At 39.0% G+C, this 25,625-nt stretch overlaps 1 protein-coding gene across 1 annotated transcript; it reads left to right on the top strand.

Moving 5' to 3' along the window:
• The first annotated feature begins 10,411 nt into the window (after window positions 1-10,411).
• Window positions 10,412-12,686, top strand: LOC120291731 (toll/interleukin-1 receptor-like protein). The gene is made up of 5 exons (XM_039309434.1): window positions 10,412-10,890; window positions 11,353-11,534; window positions 12,077-12,147; window positions 12,346-12,446; window positions 12,596-12,686. The coding sequence occupies exons 1-5, from the start codon at window positions 10,412-10,414 to the stop codon at window positions 12,684-12,686; spliced, it is 924 nt and encodes a 307-aa protein (XP_039165368.1).
• The last annotated feature ends 12,939 nt before the right edge of the window (window positions 12,687-25,625 follow it).

The following is a 25,625-nucleotide window of genomic DNA, read 5'->3' as shown; positions in this document are numbered from 1 at the left end:
TATATGACAATCTCCATAAATGAGGTTCGCCAAAATTGTTGCATCACACCATTGAGTTCTAGAGCTTGTCAAAATGTGCAATTAAGTACTAGTAGTATATTTGATAAGTCCGTTGATTTTAGACGATGAAAACATATAGTGTGACCTTGTTTATTGTTTCGACTTTTTTTATTGTGTAATTTAAGGACATTTAGCACTAATGTGGGGCTACGGAGGTGCTAAATAGGCATATAGAAACTTTAAGAAAATTAAATAACAAGTTGAACGGTTTGCCTGAATTTCTATCATGGACTACAGTGTCATCTATTTTGAGTTGCGCCATGCAGATTTTCTACCACTGGCCCACTGTTCATGGTCGATTCTGGACGATAGGAGTAGCTTTGGTGGCTGCGGACCTATAGTAATGATAGACTGTGTTTGATTTGACTTTTCTTTTGGAGAAATGCAAAGATTTTAATTTAAAGAACACGCAAAGTAATGACCATTTGGTAAAATAAATTGAAAAATATCTTGGAAAGTAATTTTAAGAGAAATGTTATTAAGTAAACATATGGTTTTGTAGAGGGCTTTGCAAATGTGTTATCAAATGCAGCCAAAGTGCATTATGATGACATTAACTTGGCTTCTTTTTTTTTTTTTTATAATCCCGCCACTTTAGTGACTAAAACTAGCCAGCACTTACCATGTGATTTGTGCTACCATGTCGTCTGCCCTCGCGACCCTCTGCCTCCCTCTCTGGTTTGGACGTTTCTTTTCCTGCCAAAGCAAAACCAGCGTGAGGGCGTGAGGGAGGAAGAAGACCCAAGCGCGGGCGGGGCCGACATGAAAGGAGATGGGCCAGTCCCGCTAGAAAAGAAGAAAAGAAGGAAGAAGAAAGGTGGGCCAGCCCATACAAAAAGAGAGAAGAATAAAGAAGAGGAGGAGCAGGAAAATCATAAAAGTAGGGCCCAGCCCCTGCCCAGCCCTATTCGATTTCTTTTCTTTTCTTTTTCTCTTTTTTTTTTCTCTTTTTCACTGTAATTTTCAATGATGATAATATTTTTTCTTATTCTCTTTTTTTTTTTCTTTTCTTTTTGATGACAAATGTTTTGGAAAAATTTATAAATTACCATTAGTGATGCAAATATTCATAATGCTAATACCCGATGCAATTTCTTGAAAATTATTTGGTTGGCCAAGGTTTAAAAATTAATCCATAATTTTCTATGCAATTAAATCCTAAATAAAATGATAAAATTTAGGTGTTAACAAATAGTAATATTGAGTAGATAGTTTTGGAAAGCTTTATATATTTGATGAAGAACTTTAGTTAATCAACTCAGAGGATGGTAGGTTTTAGGTTTAAAAAGCTGGATTTCGATGTTTGTAGGCTTTGTTGTAGGATGGTACTCTTTCTTCATATAATCGTATTGGGAGCATCCGCTAGACTTATTGCACAGAAATATTATGGTATATATATATATACCCCTAAATGGTATCAGAGCCAGAAGGAAAGTATAGATAGTCTTTGTAAAAACATACTCTCAGATCGAGAGCCATAAGTTGGCATCCTTCTTGTTTCTACAGAGTGGTCTAGGCCGTAAGTCCCTGAGTGGCTGTTAGACCGTTGGTTTAGCTCTGTAAAGGTTCTGAAGAAGGTATAGTTCCGATCTTAAGTATGAGTTTACATAGAAGATCTACATCTTCCTCTAGTTCTTTATCACAAATGGATTCAGATCCAAGTCCTATACATAGAGAAGAAGTAAGGATAGAAGATTTCAACAAATCTATAGAAAATTGGGAAATTCCTAAAATACAGCTTAAGGAAATATACAAACAATCAAAATTGAAATTTTTCAAAAAATCCGATTATGTCATATCCACCGAAGAAAGAGATATTCCTCTTTCTAATTCTTATGAAAAAATACATCTTTTAAACAAAGAGTCTATTCAAAAACATAAACAAAAATACAATTACATTCATATAAGATTAGTTCAAGTAGGAGTCAAACCTCTCACAAAAGAAGGCCTTAATACTTCCATTCTCTTAGTTTTAAGAGATTCACGTCTCTTAAATTATGATGAGTCAATTCTAGGTACCGTAGAGACAAGTCTCGCAAAGGATCTATACATTTTGATCGTTATCCCAATTTCTCCGTTTCCCTCAAAGATAGGAACATTCTTAGAGCTCTAACACTCCAAATCAAAACCCATAATTATAAAGTAGCAGATGGATCTATTCCTTTAGCTCTTGTCTATAGAATTCATTATAAAGCCATGTCCTCCGCTTTTGGAGAAAATGCTTTCAAACATAGTCCTCGAGGAGAAACACTTCTCTTTCAAACTGACATTTCCAGAGCAAATACAACAATTCCTAGATCTATTAATTGGAACCAAGTTACTTTACGTAACAATGGGAATTAGAAAACCAAATTCCCCAACAAGTTGTTCAAAATACAGATCCTACTAATGTCATTCAACATCCGAAGGAAGAGTGACCATTAGATTTCCTAGAAGATCATTCGATTCAAGATCTAGTCCTTCTTTTCACAATTCTTATACAAGGTCCGTAGATCTTAATCCCAATCTTCCTCCTATAATCACCATCCATCCGAGTACTCATAGAAACACTCCTCCTCCTAGTGTGCATAGAAACACTCCCATACATGATACAACACCTTTACCTCATTCCACCAATAGAAGTAATAATGAGTTACCTCTTGAACCTGAAATTAGTGGATTAGATAATAGATCGGGGATTTCCGGGCCGTTTATCAACAAAACCAGCCCGAACCAGTCCTAGAAAATACGATTCTCCTCATCATTCTCCTACTTATTCACAAATGATAGATGCTGAGCTTAATGTTTTAGAAAAACATTTTGAGCCAAACAAAACTTTTCTTAATAAAGAATTTAATTCTGAAAATAACAAACAAATCAGAGAATGGTTTTTCAAAACCTTTGCTGATAAAGCAAAAGACATCAAACAAAATTATTACGACTACATATATGAATATGAAGTCCATATATTTTTCTTTGATTGGTTAGAAGAACAATTCCTCGAACCAAAAGAAATATTTGTTTTAGATCATCATTACAAATGGAAACTTGATAATGGTGAAACTATAGAATCCAATCATCCACCCCTTAGAAGAATAAAAATTCAGCATGGAGATAGCGAGGTTACAGCCACTCCCTTTAGGCTTCCAGACAAAGGAGACTCTCTATACACCCACAAAGTTATTGAACAAAACAATTTTACTAATCAACATTTAGTAACCCTAGGAAAACAGTTGAATAGGATAGAATCTACCATACAGAATCCCACTCAGCTTATTTCACCTCAAATTGACACACTCAAAAAACCCATTTTTAAAGCCTTCGAATTTCCAAAAATCTTAGCCCGAGTTTGCCAAAGCTATAGAACAAAAGAAAAACTCTTAGGAAAATCAAAGTTAGAACCCGATCCTATATTAGACACTCCTAAATTCCAGAATCTTATCATTAAAGACACTCCAGACCAACCCACTATTAGTACCCTGACCAAACACTCTAGCAATTCCGATAATGAGTCCGTCAATGAAATTAACAGACTCAATTGGAGACAACCTCAGAAGCTTTATTATAGTAGAGCTACCCCACCAGACATAGCCCAAGAAGAATCATCGCAAAAAATACAGAATAAATACTCTCCTAACGCCATCTATGAATGGAACATTGATGGTGTTGCAGAAACCAATATTATGAACATTCTTAACAACATGGTGATGCTTGCTAATGCTTACAAAAACACAGCAAGATGTTTCGACCATGCTGTTGCTAATCTTTAGTAGCCGGATTTTGGACAACTAAAAGGTTGGTGGGATAACTACCTAATGAGATGAACAAAAGACACAAATTTTAACCGCTTATAAGGTAGATGATTTTGGTCAACGCATGAATGATGATCAAGGACATCTCATCCAAGATGCGGTCAATACCCTTATCTATTCTATTTCACAACACTTTGTAGGAGATCCTTCACATATTAGGGATAGAAACCAAGATCTCCTTTCCAATATGCGTTGCAAATCCTTAGGAAGATTTAGAGAATACAAAGAGCTTTTCTTTCAAAGGGTTCTTATTAGACCCGACTGCAATCAACCCTTTTGGAAAGAAAAATTCTTAGCCGGTTTACCTCAGATTATAGGTGACCAAGTTAGAGATAAAATCAGAGAAGATTATAGCGGTCAAATTCCTTATGATCTCCTTTCTTATGGAGAAATAGTCTCTTATGTTTATAAACAAGGAACCCAAATGTGTAATACAATCAAATTACAAAGACAACTCAAGGAAGAACAATCCCTCACCAATAGAAGTCTAGGAGATTTTTGTGCTCAATACGACCCCCTCTTATAATGAAAAACAAAATCAAAATGTAAATGAACTTGTCCTCCCGAGAAAGAAACAAAGAAACATCACAAAAAACCTCTATTTCGTAGAAACAAACAAAGACAAGAGAATAACCAAAACAGACCTCAATCTGATAGAAAATTTTTTAAAGACATTAAATGCTATTCTTGTGGTAGAAAAGGTCATATTTCAAAATATTGTAGGATTAACAAAAATTGAATGAACTTTCTTTAGATGACAATACTCTTAATCGGTTAAATAACATCTTCATAGAAAATGATGATACTTCTTCCGATGAACTTCTTGAGGAAGAAGCTCTTGATTAATGAGATAGAATCCTCTTCGATTCCGAATACGAAGATGCTTCACCAGAAAACCCATTCCTGAAGTAAACGTCTTAACAAAAGAAGAAGAATTCCTTCTCAAAGACTGGGCCGACAAAATACTTGACCCGAAGCAAAAAAAAGAATACTTAGATAGACTACACTCTTCTATGAATATTATTTCCAAGCCTAATACTTCTTACAATCTTAGAGACATTCTAAATAGAAACAAAAACCCCAATCTAGACCCATAAATATTAATGACCTTCAAAACGAAATAAAACAACAAAAATTAGAAATACAAGCCTTAAAAGAAACCCAATCAGAAATGAAACAAGAAATTTCTGATATAAAGTCTTTGTCATAAAAGGAAAAACAAATATTGATGACCAAAATGAAATCACTAGTACCCCAAATACTTCTGATCCAGCCTTTCTTATGTTGTTAACAGAAATCACATCTAGGAAATGGATAATAAATATTAAAATAAAAATCAATAATTAGTATATTATTGAAACAACGGCACTCTTTGATACAGGGCTGATCTCAATTGTATCAAGGAAGGTCTTGTTCCAACAAGATACTTTGATAAAACATCTGAATCCTTAAAATGAACCTCAGGAGACAAACCGAATATGCAATACAAGTTACCCGAAGCTCTAATAATAAAAGACCAAATGTCTTATAAAACCTCTTTTCTTTTAGTAAAAATATGAGGCAACAAGTAATTCTTGGAACTCCTTTCATACAACTAATACAACATTTTACAGTTACTAACGAAGGTATTGAAACCCATGCTCTAAACAGAAAAAATCACCTTCAACTTCATAACAAAACCACAAAAGAGAAGCCTAAATATTTTACAAGAACATTCTATTTCAGAAATAAATTGCCTTATAAAAGACAAAGAAAATCAACTTGAATTCTTAAAAGAAGATTTAGAATTCAAAAGAATAGAATAAAATCTTATAAAACCAAACATCATAGAGAAAATAGCTTCCCTACAAAAACACATAGAAAAAACTATATGTTCTACTCTACCCAATGCCTTTTGGGAAAGAAAAAAGCATATTGTTGATTTACCTTATGAACATGACTTTTCTGAAAACAAAATACCTACCAAAGCTCGCCCAACACAAATGAATCAAGAAGTTTTGAAATTCTGTCAAGCAGAAATACAAGATCTCTTAGATAAAAAAACTCATAAGAAAAAGTCAATCACCTTGGAGTTGTTCGCTTTTTATGTCAATAAAAATGCTGAACTTGAAAGAGGAGTTCCCAGATTAGTCATTAATTATAAACCTCTTAATACAGCCCTTAGGTGGATAAGATATCCTATACCCAATAAAAAACATTTGTTAAACAGACTTTGTAGATCAAAAATATTCTCAAAATTTGACATGAAGTCAGGATTCGGCAAATACAGTCGGTGATAAGGATAAATACAAGACAGCCTTTACAAGTCCCTTTTGGCCAATATGAATGGAATGTTATGCCATTCGGCCTAAAAATGCCCCTTCAGTAATTCCAAAGAATTATGAATGAGATTTTCAATCCTTATTCAGAATACATCATAGTTTATATAGATGATGTTCTAGTATTTTCTTCCAATATAGAACAACATTTCAAACATCTATCTACTTTCATAAAAATAATAATACAAAATGGTCTTGTAGTTTCTCCCACTAAAATTGCACTATTCAAAACCAAGATTAGATTCTTAGGTCATTACATTCATTTGAATACTATAACCCACATTGAAAGATCAATCTCTTTTACCGATAAATTCCCCTGATGAGATTAAAGACAAAACTCAATTACAAAGGTTTTGGGTAGTCTCAATTATATTTTAGATTTCTTTCCAAATATAAATATCCTTTGTAAACCTTTACACCAAAGGTTACGAAAGGATCCTCCACCCTAGACCTCTGTCCATACAGACATTGTCAAACAGATCAAAATGCATGTAAAAGATATACCATGCTTACACCTTGTCGACCCTTCCACTTTCAAAATAGTTGAAACAGATGCCTCGAATTAGGATATGGTGGTATTCTCAAACAAGTCAATAACAACAAAAAAACAAGTTGTTCAGTTCATTTCAAAACATTGGAATTCCACTCAACAAAATTATTCGACAATCAAAAAGAAATACTTGCTATAGTTTTATCTATATCTAAATTCCAAGGAGATTTATTAAATCAAAATTCCTCTTAAGGATTGATTGCAAATCAGCCAAAGACGTTTTACAAAAAGACGTTTTAAACATTGCATCAAAACAAATTTTTGCCCGATGGCAAGCCATACTTTCAGATTCGATTTTGACATTGAATTTATAAATGGTTCTTCAAATTCATTACCTGATTTTCTCACAAGAGAATTTTTACGGGGGATACAATCATGCCAAGACCCAAAAAGACAAAGATAAAGGCAAAGGCAAAGCACCGCCGAACCCTCCAATACACCACCAAAGCCAAAAGGCTTAACATCCGTCAAGACATGGCTCCAAATGGCAGAAAACAACCAGACATTCTTACAACAAACACCTTTGACAACAGAACCCAAACCATCTGAACCCATACTAGCCTTTAATCAGTTAGCCAACATACTACCAAAAGAAACAATATTGCTACTTGCCCAGTCTTTACAAAACGTAAAGAAAGAGCCATCCAGTGCCATAGAGGTAAGTAAAAATCCTTCCCCGCTTGTTACACAAAAGCAAGCGGAATACAAAAGAATTTCGAGTGAGGTGGTTATTAGGCCACAGGCAACCTCTCCTTCTCAAAGATCAAAAATTTTCCCCAAAACATCTTTCCAAAAATATTGACTGTGGAAGACGGATTCTTCGATGAAGATCCAATAAAATTTGCAAAAACATATTTCCAAAAATTGGCTTTTCAAACCCCACAATACAAACAAAACCCTTGCTTATTATGAGCAAATTTTAGTGGAAACAGAATCGGCAAGGTTCACTCACTTTGCTGATAAAAACAACACAGAAAATATCCTTTATTCCACTATATCCATCAGTAAAGTCATACACCCCTCACACTGGGGAGCCTCACCTCATACACCCAGAAAATTCCAAACCAGACTTACCCAAAGCCTGCCATACTCCTCCTCATATACATACCGGGACTACCAACAAGCTTGGTGGAACGTCTTTTCAGACAGAATACAAATTTCCAACACTCGGTTATTATTCTTCAAAGACAACTTCCCAAGACAAAGCTTACCAAACTGGTTTGACTCCTGGTGGGATCTCTTTGGTCCTTTAGACATAATATTACACCCCACAATCAAACAAGGATACAAAGTCTTCAGTGAACAATTCATACCAACACCTCAGGATATAAGGTTCCCATGCCTTCTACATTTCTTCATAATATTCAGAATTTCTTGGGTAACAAAGATGGGAATTTGAATACAATACATCCAATAAAACCAGGTGTACCGGTACTTGTCCGAAAATACAAAACAAAATGGTGGGATGGATTCAGATTTTATAATCAAGGATCCGAAGCTGCGGTTAAAACATGGCTAAAAAGCCAGAAAACCTAAATAATCGCATCCCCATCAAATACATCGTTCTTACGGGGAAAAATCCATGGCAAGTGCAAAGACTTGCAGCAGTCCAAAACGAGAGGATTACCGCAACATCCTCGGGACAATGCTCTCGGAAGCGTAAGAATCACAATGTAGATCTTCCAAATCTCAAGACAAGTCAATTTAATCCTCCCGGTCACATCAGTGGAAACACTAATGAAGACGATCGCTACGGGATCAATCTGGACAGAGATTAAACTCAAAGACATCACATGCCAACACTATTACGAGCGGCGCAAAGGCTATACACCGTACCGTAATAGACATACACTGTTCATACACTGTTCACTATTCACTTTACACTGTTCACTCAGTACTGTTCACTTTACACTGTTCAGCACTGTAACAATTTCACTGTAACACCCATTATAAATACACCCTCTCAACATAGAAGAAGGGGCTCGAAATTTTCCAGATTTCTCTCTTCTTCTTCTCCCTTTCTCACTTGTAACCCATCACCCCTTCCATCTCCAAGCTCTCTTACCTTGTATCCCCTGGTTTCAAAGTAAGTTAGTTTTTCACATACATAGTTTTATACAGGGTTACCAACTTACATGATAGTTGGTTAACCATTTCTTGTAATACACATCAATATTCCCTGGAGTGCGGATTACCGCCCTAGTGGATGACTTGATGCTTTAAGTTTCTGCATCTTTCAATACATCTTTCAATACATGTAATTTCAGCTTTTCAGCTTTATTTAATACAAGTTCAGACCACCTTCATGGTTGGTTTTTGTTTATGATACTCTTATAGTATCATAACCCTTTCCCAAGCATGTCCTACGTTTTTCCTTTGTGGAACTTTTCTTACTGAGATGATTTTATATATACCATTCAGTTGGTGTAGATATTCTCATCTCAGATAGTTTTGAGCTTTAAATAAATGATATTTTTATTACAAGACATGTATGACATATTCAGTTAGTACTGCCGAGCATCCAGTGGCAAAAGGGGCAGGGGTGGAGGCGCACTTGCAAGAGGTCCGGTGTTCAAGTCCTGGAAATTGCAAAAATGAGAGAGTGATAGTGTATAGTAGAACATAGATAGGACATATATATACTAATTTCTTGTTGGATTTCAAAGTATGTAAAAAACGGCTCTTTTGTATATGCACCCAAAGTTGAGGTTAGCCCTCTTTCCTTCTTTCCTTCTTCACTATAGGAGCTTCGTTCATGGAAATCCTTTGATAAGAGCAGCTTGACCGTCTATGTAACCGTACAAACCGTGCCAAGGGCCTTCTTCATTTTTGCAGAAAGAAAAAAGTGATTGATGAATTCTATATGTACACTGAACAAAATCCAAGCCGCCAAATTGGGACTAGGGACTGCCATTATCAATGGTCCTTATTTAGATTATTCGGTATGGTCCATATACTATGCTCATGTAACATAATATCTCCTATTAGAGAGACAATGGTAAGAGAAATTTTATCAGTTGGTTTGAGTATGGCAAGAAAAACTTAACTCTTCGTGCATGCTTGGAGTATACTTTTGTTATTGTATTTTTTAACACACTAATAAGAAACCTGTTAACTATCACCACACGAACAAAATATCGAAGACACGTGAGAAAAGGATGGTGGACGGAAAGGTACAAAAAAGGAATGATGAGCCCCTAGACAAATCAAGATGAGCGGTGAAGATTGGACCATTTGAGGAAAAGCAAGGGGCCGGGATCAATTCATTAAATTCTGCCGAAACGGACCAGGTAAGATGGGCAGCAAGAAAGGGCGACAACGTGAACATCAGTTAATATCGGGATCGACGGTCTAGATTGAAATGGTCTGGTCTGAAGGTGCGGGGAAATAAAGACAGACGGTTTAACTTCCTCGGTAAGTTTTGCGCGCTTAGAACGCTATCGACGCAATTCCAAAAGTCATCTGCTTTCAGACCATCCAGATCATAATCGCTGAAGCTGGACACAAGCGGGGCAAGTCATCACGATGGATTCTCCGAGGAAGAGTCTTTGATGGATTCATTTCCTCGAAATGGTTTCGTGCGTCAACGTGATTTGTAGTTTTTAACACAACCGAAGAGGCAGCTTCGAGTCTGAGCATAGCAAAAACCAGAGCGAGACAGAGCCCATTCGCTAGGGAAGGCCCCCAAAAACATGGCAGCAACTGGAGGTTCCGGCGCGTCGGCGACCCAGTACGATGTTTTCCTGAGCTTCAGAGGGCCCGACACTCGCGACAACTTCACCATCTGCCTCTACCGGACCATGGTTGGCCAGGGGATCATCACCTACAAAGACAGCGAAGAGCTTCACGCTGGTGATCGGATCGATGATCTCCTGAGAGCGGTCGGCGAATCCAAGATCTGCATACCAGTTCGCTCCAGAGGCTACTCTTCAAGCGCTTGGTGCCTCAATGAGCTCGCTCGTGTGATGGAGCTCAACGAATCGACCGGGAAACCGTTGATCCTACCCATCTTCTTTGATGTCACGCCCTTGGACGTCAAGCTCAGGACGGAGGTGTACGTGGAGGACTTGGAGAAGCACGAGCGGAGGCACGGCAGCGAGATCAGGCAACGATGGGATTTGGCTCTGAGAAAAGTGGCTGAGATCAAGGGATGGGAAGTCCAAGGGAAACCGTAAGTAAACTTTTATTAACGGAACTTTCTTCAAGCTTCACTCGAAATGCTACTCTCTTATTATTCTTGTCAATTATAGTGAAAACAAGCCGGAGTGTTTCGAAATTCGACATGAAACATATCAGTTGATGCGTCATATACAAACCGGTTTTTGGTATATGAGTAATAAATTTTATTTCTCACCCAAGGACAGACATACGATTGAATTTGATCTAATTATAAAATGATGTCTGTAATTTGGACTACAAAGAAACATCTTTATTCTTAGAAATAGGGGGAAATTGTAAGTTTATTGGCATGACACCAATCATATCCTACGGAATCTATTGAACCAAATTCTTCTAGCCTTATTGAACTTACCTGAGACTTGTAGTGGCAATCCAACTCAAATGCTATCTGCTAGGAAGTAGTAGTGAGATTGTTATTTGTTTTCTTTTACTTAAAGTGTTTGGTTTGTGGCAGGCACGGTGAAGTTATTGAACTCGTTGTGAAAGAGATTCTGCATAAGCTGAAAGTAAAACTAAGACCTCTAGACAGCAAATTGGTTGGGGTACACGAACAAGTAGAAGCCATAATGGAGTCGTTAAATGTTGACTCTGGCCCTAGTGTGCGTTTCGTTGGAATCTATGGAATGGGGGGCATCGGTAAAACTACTCTTTCTAAGATTGTTTTCAATGAATTATGTCTTCATTTTGATGGTCAATGCAGCTTCATCGGCGACATTAGAGAATCATCAAACAGAAATGGCCTAGTAGATCTGCAAAAATAGTTGGAATCCGACATCTTTGATTCTAGATTTATGGAAAAGCTTTCCAACACCGATGAATGGATAGATAGCAAAAGAAGAAGAGTTGGTTCTAAGAAAGTTCTCATTGTTCTAGATGATCTAGACAAGAAAGAACAACTTAAGAAACTAGTGAGGGGGCCTGACACTTTTGGTCTTGGGAGTAGGATTATCATTACAACAAGGGATAAACAGATTCTGGAAGAAGAGGAGGGAATCTTAGCTTATGAAGTAAAAAGCAAATGGATCATGATAAAGCGCTGGAGCTTTTCAGCTTGCATGCCTTTAACAATGTCACTACTCCCGGTACTCATCAAAGTCTCTCTCAAGAAATTGTATCCACGACCGGGGGACTCCCATTGGCTCTTGAAGTCATAAGTTCCTATCTTTGTCACCAAACAGAGGAAGTATGGAAAGAAATGCCAAAAAGGTTGGAGAATGTACCTCATGATAAAGTTCGGGATAAGTTAAAGGTAAGCTATGATGCATTAGGAGATGTGGAAAAAGAAATTTTTCTCGATATTGCATGCTTCTTCATATATGAAAAGAAATCATGGGCAATGTACTTTTGGAATGCTTACCATCTATACCCACATAGCTCTTTGAAAAAACTTACTGATTTGTGTTTGATTGAAATTGTTAGTGATGATGGTATATGGATGCATGATCAGTTGATAGACCTTGGAAGAGACATTGTGCGCCAAGAATGTACTCGGAATCTAACAAGGCGTAGTAGGTTGTGGAATTGCGAAAAAGCTCTAGAAGTATTAAGGTCCAAAGAGGTAAAGTTAAAGTAGGATCCATATGTTATTAACCGCACACTTAATTTCCTACTTCCCATTCAAAAGTTTCCTTTTGACTATTGTGAATGACAAATTTAATGTTCGCGTGCTTGTGCTTATCGATGTTTTCTATTTGCAGAGAAAAGGATAAAGTTCAAGCACTCAATTTAGATGAACATGGTTCCGATCCCATCATCATTGTGAATGAAGAACTTGAGAGGATGCCTTAGTTGAAATTCCTCAAGTTAGATGTAGTGACATTTGTTGGAGACATCAATAATTATCTCCTGGAGCTAAGATGGCTTTCTTGGTTTTATCCTCCTCTAGATTGTAGAATGGCCAATTTGCACTTGAAAATCCTAGTAGTTTTCGAACTTTCAGGCAATGAAAACACCAACATTTGGGGTGGATGGCACATTTTCAAGGTGTGAATTCGTACTTCTATTCACTCAAATGTACACATAGTATTATCTCTTTGATCATCTCTAATAATATTTCAACAACTTTTGCAAATGGCAAACAAATTGAAAGTTCTTTATCTCTCAAGATGTAAAGGATTGAAACGGACTCCAGACTTTTCTAGATGCCTGAGTTTGGAAAGATTGTCCCTTGATGCATGTCAAAACTTGCAAGAAGTTGACTACTCTATAGGGAAGCTAAAAGGTCTTACTCACTTGGACATTATTTGTTGTTCGAGTCTTCGAACTTTGCCTGAAGAGATCGGAGGACTGGTGAATCTGAAACACTTCTCTTTGAAAAATTGTGATGAAATGGAGAAACTTCCATGCTCTATTGGGAAATTAGCATCATTGTCTAAGTTGGATGTATCATTCACACAAATTACAAGTTTACCTAATTCTACTGACAATGCAAAACACCTATCATATCTTAATCTATCACACACGCCAATTGTGGAACTTCCAATATCTATTGGAGAGCTTACGCAACTAGAGTTCCTTTCACTCCTTTATTGTCGAGATTTGAGGGAGCTTCCAGAATCAATAGGCAACTTGACATCATTACAAAATTTGAATATCTCATGGACAAGATTTGATAAGTTACTGATTCGATAAAAAATCTCAAGCAATTGAAGGTGATGTGGATGAGCCCGAGTTGGATAAGGAGGTTACCTAGTATTAATGGAATGCTTGAGAGGTTGGAGGAGCTCCATGCCTCATATAGTCCACTTGCAGGCGAACTTCCCACTGAAATTGGTGGACTTTTGTCTCTAACTATTCTAGAGATATCACATACTAGTGTTTGTGCAGTGCCGACAACAATCAATTCCTTCATGCGACTCCAAAAGTTGGATTTAACATATTGTGATGAGCTTCAAGAGTTGCCAAAGCTTCCCCCAAGTTTGAATTGCCTACTTGTTCAATCCACATCATTACAGTTAGTTCCGGATCTCGGTAACCTCACAAATCTAATGGAGTTGCTTCTTTCTAACGGCTTTGGACAAGTACTTCCTCAGGCATCAAACCCAATGAGAACTCTTCAATTGCAAGGGGTTGGAAAGTTGTGTAAGCTAGAGAAGTTGAGCTTGTGCCTTTCAGATATTCATGTGCCATTTACGGAGTTGGGTTGCTTACCTCGACTTAGAGAACTTCTTTTCTTGCATGGACAGTTTTGACTCCGTAAATGTTGGACCACAATTTTCCATTTTTAAATATTTGTCCAGATTGGGTCTTAATCACTCTCTATTAAGGAAAATTCAACTCGATGGGCTTGAACTATTGAGAAATTTGCATGAGAGAGATTGCGAGTTTCTCGAGGAATTGTCAATTATTTCATCAAGTTTGAGGAAGCTCTATCAAATGGAAGTTTTAGGTTGCCCAAAGCTACTTGAAATTTGATTTCATAGTACAATGGAATCATTAAAGATACTTGAAGTTACAAACTGCGATTCCTTGGGAGGGTTGTGTGGTCTATCAAACTTGAAGAAGCTGAAGACTTTAAAGATGTGCAAGTGCAATGGGCTAAGGGTTGTTGAGGGCCTCGAAAAATTAAAGCTTTTGGATTTTTTGTTTTTTGACGAGTGTGAATAGTTGGAAATGTTGACTGATGTATCCAACTCAAAAATACCAAATGAATGCAAAATTGGAGTCTATTATTGCGCAAAACTAAGTGATTATGATGGTACTCACAGGGATTACAAAGAGATGATTCTTCACAGGTCGATGAGCACATTCGACAAGGTGCACCTTCCTTCTAACCTTTCATTTATGTTTTTATATTTTATATTTCAGAAATGCATGCATTAGGCATAACATTTCGTCATTTTCCCTTGTTCCGTTTGCTTCCATCTCTCTCTCTCTCTCATAATAATTCATTTATAATACATTTTTATATAAGTTTATGGATTATTGTTAGGTATACCGTTAGTGACCAAAAAAAAAAAACATTCATCCTTTAATGGTTGACGTATATTTGGTGTGACATCCTGAATTTCATGTTCTGATTTCGATTGGATAAGATGGGCCTTTTGTCAACGTTACTATAGGGTTTTCTCTGAGTTGGCTACTCATGAGATAACTGGCCTATTCGGTGAAGCCATTCAGGGATTTTAAACGCAATAGATTTGAGAATTCGACCAAGAATCGACTACTCGACTGTGCTAGTCTGCAAAGGTCATTACGGCATTGTCAAAATCGATCAGAGATCGGAGATAGGTCGATTCGACTGAGATGTGTGATCAAGTGTGGGTGATGCCACCTGATTGCAAAATTCTCATCGGTCGGCACTAAACCAATTTTATGTCGTTTTGGGTACTCTGTGCCCGTATTTGAAACATTGAGAATTTCACGAATATCGAGAGTCTTGTGGTTTGAAGAAAATCAACCACGGATCAATTGCACAAAAAAAATTCCTAAAAGCTACCCGGTAGATAAGGTCACACTAAAAACACGTTCGATTGAAAATAACCGCGATTTTAAATTGGAAGTCATGTCGTGTCATGGGTCATCTAAGAGCGATGACTCACATTTTGAGGAAATTATGAAGAGTCGGGATCTTTTTTCAGGAAATTAATATGGACGATTTGGAAAATAAACGGAAATATGGATTGGCCAATTCGAAGAGATATTTGGCATCTGGTGTAGGCGAATCGGTAAATGAAAGTTGTTTGGGCTTTTTCCAGATTCGAATTGGACCTCAAATGGATTTGTTTGTTCAGAATATCGAATGCTAAGAAAAGCGAGGTAAAAGTCAAATTTGAAGAAAATTCGTGGGATTAAAGGACCGCCTTCAATTAGATTTCAAATGTACAATTGATGAAGAATTTGGCCTAGGATGACCAATCAATAATGTTAATTGAAGGTGAGTATAAAGTGTTTTATTCAGCATTTTGGTTCCTTTTCCCTTGACACTCTCGGCCATGTACACCTCTTCTCCATCGTGCATGCTTCCTGATCATCCGAAGCTCAAGCAAGAATATTTAATTCTTTCTCATCTCCCTATTTCTTTTTTTTTCTTTTGGCGTGTGCCCCTCTGGCCGACGTTGCCCCCGTCTCACCCGCACACTTATTCTCTCTCTCCTTCCCCTTCCACGCACGTTCCTTTTTACTTTTCCTTGTGCGTGAATACCATCCGCACATCCTCTCCCTCTCGGTTCATGCCCCACCGACTGTCTCTCCCTGCAGAATTCAATTTCCCTGTTTGACCGAGTCCTTGCTTATCCCATAAATAAATATCTCTCTCTCTTTCTCTTGGCGACGTGGACAAACGTCCCATTCGGTTTCTGCACTGTTCGCCGTCTCCCTCATCAAGACCGAAGGAGTCTTCTCTCCTTTGGTGCGGTTGCTGTCCACTTCCTCGCATGACTTCTCCCATCTGCACGTGCTGTCTCTTTCCTTAATCAGTCGAAGCGTGGTCCACCAGAATCGACGACGCTGCTTCCTTCGATTGTGCGGTTGTTTGTCCCTTTTCGTGCTTAGTCTGCCCCTCCACAGAAGTCGCGGACGCCCCCACTTTGGCAGTCAGCTCTCCAGCGTGTGGGACTCATCTCCAACGTGGAAGTCGTGGCCCCTTCGGCAGCAACTTCGGCCTTTCTGTTCTCAGTAGCTCGGCCCAACCCACGTCTACACCGGTTCAATTCTAAGAGGTCCGTTTGAGTGGAAGAAGGCAACCCATTTCAGCAGTCTATTTCTTCAGTTTCCAGCAAGGGTTTGAAGACCCCGTGGCCCGTTTTTGAGCCGTCTCAACCCCGGTTGTCGGAATCGCTTTGGAGAGAATCGAGCCTTGTCGCGTGCTCGTCGATTTGATCCGATCAAATCTTTAATCAAGTGAGTAATCTCACTAATTCCTGATTAGTTGGCTAATTATGCTTAAGGTTGGTTAGATTTAATTAAGTACACTTAGGTGGTTAGATTAATTTAGAACAATTAAATTAGTGACTTAATGATGCATGTTAGGTGGTTAGACTTAATCATTAGCAAATAGAGAGCTTCTAATAATTATCGAATGCATCTCGGGATTTTTCCCGATTCGTTTTGGCGTCCAATCAGGCATTATGGGCCTAAATTGGATTTTTAGTATTTAATTATTAATTTTCGAAATTAATTTAATAAATTATTTATTTTCCGGAAATTAGGCGGGGATAGCCACGACCTAATCGGAATTCTATGCTGATGATCGTGATGCAGTCCGTTTATTTAATTGAGCTTTATATTGTGCTAAATTGAATTTATTGTATTTATTTATTTATTTTCCGAAATTAATTATTTAATTATTTATTTCCCGAGTAAATTCAACCTGGGATGGTCAGTGACTGAAATTTTATGCCGATTCTCTTGGCATGATCTGTTTATTTAATTGGGCTCTATTTCATGCTGAATTGAATTATTTGTGAAAGAATGAATTATTCTTTAATTGGATAATCATTGGTTATTAATTGAAAAATGTTAGGGCATCGATTAATAATGCCAAAAATATTTGAGTGGACTATAGAAAATGTGGGAGTTATGGAAAGGGAAATATTATATTTTGGCTAAGGCCGACCGTGTCCCCACACATAGCTATTTTATCGAGAAGGATAAAAGATGGAATGGATTGAATGGTCGGATAGTATACTATATCATCCTACGGGCTCTGATATGTTAGCTTAGCGAGAACAGTATACTGGTGTACTATATCAGCCTACGAGCGATATGTCAGCTTAGCACGAGCAGTACACTTTATCAGCTTAGTGTGAGCATTGGGGGTATACTATATCAGACTATGGGCGATATGTCAGCTTAGCGAGATATATCAGCCTACGGGCGATATGTCAGCTTAGCAAGAGCAGTATACTGGTATACTATATCAGCCTACGGGCGATATGTCAGTTTAGCGAGAGCAAAGATACCTTAACCCTATCGCTTAGTGCGAGCTATACTATCTATATATCGGCTTAGAGTGAGCAGTCCTGGAATATGGTCGGACTTATAGATAATATTGAATGTGCCGACCAAGCATGGGTCGTGATGACATGTAATCGACTAGGTCGATTGATCATTGCTTTGATATGATGTTGTGAATTGACTGATTGATTGGAAATGACCATGAGATGGTTTGATTGACATGTAATCGACTAGGTCGATTTGATCGATGCTTCGATCAGTGATATAATTGCTTGGGTGCCTATTATGAATTGTACTGACTTGCAGGTGGGATCTGAGGCCAAGGTAAGTCCTTTGCCCTGTGCGTGTTTAGGCAGCCTGTAGTATAATAGTTTACTAATCGGGCCTTAGTGGGGTAGAACTCGCTGAGACGTAGTCTCATCCCGGTTGTGGGACAACATTTTCAAGTTCGGAGATGGCAGATCCCCCTAGCCGATATGGTTGTCCTACGAGAACGACCGATCGGGTCTATGCTTTTCCTGATCCAAGGAGCGTTTGGACATATGAGTTGGTGGTAACTTCAGTTTAGGCTGAAGAGACCCTAAATCAGGAAGTACCCAATCTTTTTAGAGCCTGGTTCCGAACCACTCCATATGGTTTAAGAATAGGCCCCCTTTTAAGCTTCGATGTCCTTGCCGAAGTGATTGATGCGGCCAAGGGTGTGGAACAAGCGGACTTACCTGACGGTGACGTGGAAGACCCGTCGTCTCGCCCGGATCAAGTAGACTTTGAGGGTCCAGAAGTCGAGTCCGAATAGTTTGTCCTAGGACAGCAAATTTTGTCAACCAATCTTTTTGTTAGACCTCGTAAATATCGGCTGGCGATGTAAATAAACTAGCCCGGTATGTATAAAGGTATGTCCTAGTTTTTGTGAGTTGCGATTCTGCTTTTTTATCCCATTGTTTTATTGTTTGGGCATTTTAACTGCTTCCGCATGTGCTTAATAAATGAAAGGGTCGGCGATACATAGTCTTGGGATATCACATTATAAAATCGACCAAGTTTTGAAGAATGTGTGCGTGCCCGAGGATCGGGGCGTGACATTTGGAGTTAGTTTTGTGATCAAATTTGTCCATGTGTCAATCATCCGATGATGAAGTATATAAATTATTTCTTACACTTGCAGTGGATATAATAATTATTTTTATATAAACATGAAAATGATCATATCAATAATTCATCAACCAAAGATAAAAATCGCATGTGTCGAGCATGAAAATGGAAACTCAATTGCTCTTGGTTGCTGGACTAGATTTCTCTTAAACAACTACAGCTGTCCTTTAAAATATAACATAAAAAGAATAAATTTAGTTTATCCTAGAGTGCATCGACCAAAATTGTTCTTCTTGTTGCCATAATTTCTGAATTTGTTCTTTCAAGTGAGTAACCAACGATGCGTCATAGTGATGAAGGGTCTTATTAGTGTGACTTTGAAGATGCTGGTGCAAAGTTGCAAGTTGATGATGTCCCCTGGAAAATTTTGATCTACTCTATTGAGCCAGAGCGACGGAAACCGCCTTTAGTTTGGATGGTAGGGCGAAAGTAGGTGACTATGTGGAGTTCCATGACCGAGCAACGATGTCACAGTAGTCAAGGTCTTGGATCCAAAAAGTTTCGAAGATGAAGGGCCGATGATGTCGACAAGGTAAGGCTTCAGTGGTTAAAAGCAAGGGGCTATGATCCGACCCCATCGCAGGTAAAGCAAACACTTCAGCGTCAAGGAAAGTGAGACACCAATCCAGAGTACATAGAGCCCTATCCAATCTTTCCTTGACAAAGTCATCACCAGCCCTATGATTCATCCAGGTAAAAGTCATCACCAGCCTTTGCTTTCTATGTCCATGAGTGAATAGTCATGTAATACATCTCTAAAAGATTGCATTCTATGAGAATTGGCGAAGCGCTTACCTATTTTTTTTCCCAATGATAGAGTATTTCACTGAAGTCACCGACACAAATCCATGGAAAGGGGTTCGAGGCGCTGATAAGCCGCAAGGTTGCCCATAACAGATGGCGTTGCTGGATAGTAGACGGGGCATGAAGGCAGGTGAGTCTCATCTAATTACCTCCCATTAGATCAGTGCAAATGACATCAAAAAACTCCAAAGCAGAGCGTTCCAACATTAGATTTAACTGGTCATTCCAAAAAAGAGCCATCCCCTCAGCTAAACCAATGGGATTCAGTAAAAAAGAGTTAGGATATTTGAGTCTCTTTTGCATCCGTCGAACTACGACTTCTTGGTTCTTAGTTTCCATCAAAAAAATAACGTTGGGCCTCTCATTAGCCACTAAGGCCTTGAGGGATTTAACTGTCAGGTGATTGCCCAACCCTTGGCAGTTCCAGCTCAAAAGTTTCATTTTTCACTTGGTGGCTTTTTTGGGCAAGCCACCATAGCCCATTGGCCGACTTCTTCGGCTTCCAAGATCGGAGTATCCATAAGTTGTGTGTCATCGTGTTGATTTAGTCATGGAACATAAGGAGTATACTGCTTCAATTTTTTGCTTGTGCCTGCTTTGGTGTTGATTCTGGTTTGCTTTGTCTTCTTTGGGTTAGAGGAGCCCACTACCAGGTCTTGAGGAGATTTCATCATGGCACAGACAAGATCCATTGCTACTGTTGTTGGAGTTTTTGACAGCTGACCTGCTGGAGTTACTGATGGTTGGCCTGTTGGAGCAGGACATTGGGCAGATATGTCGATGCTCTTAAGGGGAGGTAGAGTTCCCCTGTTCTGTTACCGATGGGAGGCTGAGCCGCGACTAGCTGATGTGATGGTGGGGAAGTTTTTGGGATGACCTATTCCGACGCTTCAAGTATGTCTTGTGGTTCGTAAAAGGCTTTCCAGTATGGGCTATGTTCCCGAACTTCCGTCCTTAGCCATTGACCGTACGCCATTTTTTCTTTTCCCTCCATCTTAGCTTCATTAAAAAGAATAATCCTTACAGTACATGGCATGGTGTCCGAGCTTAACGCATGAATAACAAAAATGTGTTAGACATTCATACTGAAAGTCTAGCCATAATGTTTTCCCATTGAGTTTGATCAACTGTCCTGTATTCAAAGGTTCCTGCACATTGAGATCAATCCTTGCTTTTCCAGCTCGGAGTGAAGTACCCTCCTTATTTTCTATGTGAATTTCCGGTACCTTGGCTATGTGCCTGACAGCCCTTTCTCTCATATTTTCAGAGCACCATTTTAACGGAAGACCAAAGACTTGCACCCAAAATGCACAAGTGGAAAAGTCATAACAATCTAGCGGCGTATTAGGGATCCAAGGCTTAAAGATAACTAAGGGGGTGCATGCAAACGTTTCGTTTCTCTTGGTTTTGTTTCTTTTGTTCCCGGAACAAAAAAAAAGAAACAAACCTGTTTGCTAACGCCACATTGTTTTTTTGTTCCGGGGAATAAAAACTTAGCCCTAGAATGGTTTGGGAACGAAACAAGAAGCAAAAAAGTTGCTTCTTGTTCCCTGGAACAATTGCTAGAAATAAGCTGATTTTCTTTTTAATTTTCTTTTATTTCCTTTTCTTACCGCGACCACCGTCAACCGCCGGGAGCCACCGCCCGCCGCCGCCGCCGGTCGCCGGCTGCCGCCCGCCGGTCGCGGCCGCCGCCGCCGGTCGCCGGACGCCGCCGGTCGCCGTCGGTCGCCGCCGGCCGCTGACGCTGTCGCCGGCCGGTCGCCGCCGCCCGCCGCCGCGCGCGCTCCGTCGCTGGTCGCCGCGCCCCGCCCGCCGCCACCGCTGCCGCACGACCGCCGGCCGCCGCCGGAAGCCCATCGGCCGCCTCCCGCGCCGCCGCGCCGCCGGCGGCGGGAGGCGGCGGCAATCCGTCGACAAGATTAAAAATGAATAAATACAAAAAAGAAATTGTTGCGTTATCAAACGCATTTCTATTCTTTTTCTATTCCCAGTAGAAATTTTGTGTCGTTATCAAACGGGTTCTTTTACTCGAAATTGTTTCAGGAGCGAAATAGAAAAGAACCATTTCTGAAAAAAAACTCTTCCCCGAACAGAAACGTTTGCATGCGCTACCTAAATGGCTAGAAAAAGCCGGGCCCCCATCATAAACACACCTTGTTTTTCTACCTCAAATTTGAACTTAGCTACATACAAGCCTACTTACCGAGCGGAAATGTCAACCTGGTCTGTTCTCCAAGCACGCCTTAAAGTACTTTGAAAAGCTTGTAAGTTTATGGATGGATTGGATAGAATTTGATCTGCCAATATCAATTTGCATTCTTCAATTTTCTCTACTGGTGGCACATCATTCTAGACCTCAATGCCCTATTCTGGCCAGAGTCGGCCCATTTAGGAGCAGAGAGCAACAAGATGAGAGGCTCCTTCCTCGTCATGTTCGTCCATGAGTTCATGGGTTCAGTAGTAAGCATCGACCAGAGAGCCAATTTGGAAAGAGGAACACATGTAGATGTTCGGGGTTTAGCAGTAAGCATCAATCGACGATATGGAAGTTTCAGGGAAGCACGTGAAGAGGTACCATTCAAGAGAGTTGGATTGAGAGGAATGAACTCTGAAGCCCACCGACCAGCAATGAGGATGAATAGAGTTGAGGCAGAAGTCGAAGATGGGTGAAAATCTTAGGGGGGGGGGAGGTGATGGAATGAGGTGGGAACAAAAGCAAATCAAAATTCCGGATAGATGAGAACATCAATGGTTGACAAAAGATGAGAGGGATCACCCGGTTGAGAAACAGGGAGGGATACGAAGACGGAACAGGAAACATGAAATTAGGGTTTAGGGTTCTAAACTACCATGAGGGTAGAAAGTGACTCTACATTTCGAGAGAGCGTTTCTCACTCTAACAATAGAGAGAGAAACCAAATGGGCATATGACTAGTATATTATCATAAAATCATATTCTACTATTTTGCGCTCTCATTTCTACTGTCTATTAACAAACAAATTATGACTAATTCATTGAATTTTCTACATAATCCCTAAGTAAATAAAAGAGATATTGTACCTTAAATACGATGTGAAGCATTGTAATATTCAGACCTCAAAGCGGATGGGTTGGATGATATTTAAATCTTCTTATGCTACAATACTAGGATAATGGAGAAAAAATAGTGATCTTGACGTTCGATTATTCTTGGAACTTGCCATCGATTATAGGGTCTCCAGAACCTGGCACTGAGCTCTGAGCTTAACTCCTGAAGTAAGTCAAGAAATATTATGTCATCTTGTCACACAAATAAACATCTGTTAGCCTACTAAAATACAAAAACTCACGGGAATTGAAATACATCTTTGATCTTCAGATGGTTTACTGTTATAAGTTTGGATATAATTGCATCAGTAGCTTACCTTGATAGTACAAACTTTCCCTTGCAGTCTCCTGCACAAACCACATCTTCAGATGTTTCCAAGTGTTCTTGCTCAATTCTATAATCAAAAGGTGACTGATTCAAGCGATGGACAGACGAATGAATTCACAATATGATCAAGTTTGGGAATCTTGTGGAACTGCGAGAAATAATGAAGTTTGCTCTGCTTTGCAGACATGTCCCCCCTCTCCCAGGTCCATCGCAGGGGAAATTTGTTTTTGCTTTGTCCGAGGTAATTCATTCTATTCAGTGAAAACCCAATTGTGTGCCACACAGATTTCGGATACATATGACACTTTTCTCGATAGTGCGCAACATGAAAATTCTCGGACCGAGGCAAGCTTTGGGTATCAGTATGTTCAACTAATAATTTTTATGCCACAGGTGCTCTCTCTCTTTTTCTTTTTTTTTCTTTTTTGAGCCCTAAGAAGTCATTTTTAAACAGTTTAAGAAGAAGATGACCTAATTCTCCAGATAATCCAGTACTTCATAGTCAGTTGCTCTAATTGTCATCAGTTTTTTGGTCACATACACTGTTTCCTTTTCCTTTTTTGGAAGATTAATGGTTGTGCCAAAGTTGCTCTAATAACCGAGGAATGCAAAAAAAATAAAAATAAAAAGGAAAAGTGATGAAACTATTGAGCTGGAAATAGACGGTATTCGGGACTGTTGATCATCAAAATCAACTTAGCAAAAGCTCCCTGAAAATCTGTCAAGATTTACTAACACGCACTATCAGTTGCCCTGCAATAGGCTGTGATAGATGACTTGACCTAAGAGAAGATAATCTTCGTCCTTCCTGTGCCAATGTTTGCGAATTTGACAAAAGTAAAGGTCGAAGAAAATGATTCTGGTGTCTGCATTTTTGCATCCTACAATGCTAGTTAAAGAGCCATTCGAATTTTCTTCTAGGATGTTGCTGTGGAAGAGGCCATCAAACGATTGACAGTCTTCGATGGCAGATGTTCAAGCAATTCACTGTTATTACTTTTTGTTCTGCTATAATGATGCAATGTACAACAGCACGTTTTCTATTTACTGCTATCATTTTGCAGGTGCACCTGCCTGGCGTATCTTTGGATGTTTGATAAATGGTACTACAACTTTTTTGTCGAGTGCTGAGATAATCTGTAGGCCGGTGTATTTTCAAGCATTGATGGCTCTGAACACCAAAATATCATGCTTTGAAATATCTTCTTTTGCTTCTCTCTGGCCTAATACTTCATTTCAAGTTCTTCATGAGATGCCGCCTCCCTTGGCCACTGCATGATTTGGTATATGAATCAGATCCTTCGACAAGTAAATGTAATGTCATTACCTCAATTATGAAGAAGGCTGGCAGAGAGTTAATAGAGAAATGCCAAAGGCAAGTAAATCACGGCATTACAATGAGAAATGTAGCAAGATATCCCCTCCCTAAGGCGTGAAGCAAGATATTTGGAGTTCAATTGTATTGAATGCAATGTTTGTGGTCCCTTGACCTTGATCTCAGGGCACGATATTGACTGAGTGATATCATCTGATTACCTATTAGACCTTAAGCTTTGGCCATAGGTTGATGAGGGTGTAATAAAAGAATCCTGCTTGATTTGTCGAAGCTCATGGTACACATGAGCTTGAAAGAAAAAGAAAGCGGAATGACAAAAGTGGAAACAACGTGCCTCTTGACAAAATTCTTCTATCTTTGCAGATACAGAGGAGAGCTGCATTGCTATGTGCTATTGTTTGGAGTTCCTGGGAATTGGATTTTTGGACTTCACTGGATAGTGGTAGCGTCATCATCACTGCATGAATAAGATCACAGCATTTGCGGCTTTTTAGCTGTAATATCCTTTCATGACAGAGATAGATATTTTAGATCCCTCTCCCACCACAAGAAAGGTTCGTGATGAATTGAGTATCACCCGATATAGTAACTATATGAGAAAAATATAATGCAGAGTGGACGTCAGTTTATGGAGTCTCTCTCACTCTCTGTATGAAAGCAATTCTTTTGCTCCCATTTAAGAGAGCCTGTCATGTAATCAACTCGTTGTATAGTGGTGGATGATTTACAAAATATTTATCTTGCAAACTGAAGATTCAGGTCAAACTCTCAGGACTAATAAACAGGAAGCTCAGGCTTATAGAAACGGCAGCCTCAACTAACAAAACATAAAGGGGGGACAAGGATAAGAAAGTGAAGTCATTTAGTTCATTAGATATTCTTTAATTGACCATCTGATAGTCCACATGACTAAGGCGCCAAGCTTTCCTCCCTCGTCTGTAACTGGTTGTGGCTGTAGCAGCAACAATGGAGTTCCTCCACAAGCTCAATTTTTCCATCGATTCTAGTCCAGCGTCATTCAATTACACCCATTTTTAGGCGACATCATATAGTTTACCTCTGTAAGTAGAGAAAAATGAAAATGAAAATGATCATTGTTCAAGTGAGGGAAAGTATATC

This window comes from Eucalyptus grandis, chromosome 3 (assembly GCF_016545825.1).
Source record: "Eucalyptus grandis isolate ANBG69807.140 chromosome 3, ASM1654582v1, whole genome shotgun sequence".
NCBI classification, from domain to species: domain Eukaryota; kingdom Viridiplantae; phylum Streptophyta; class Magnoliopsida; order Myrtales; family Myrtaceae; genus Eucalyptus; species Eucalyptus grandis.
The sequence above is the reverse complement of the archived record's forward strand: the minus strand, read 5'-3'. Positions and strand labels throughout refer to the sequence as shown.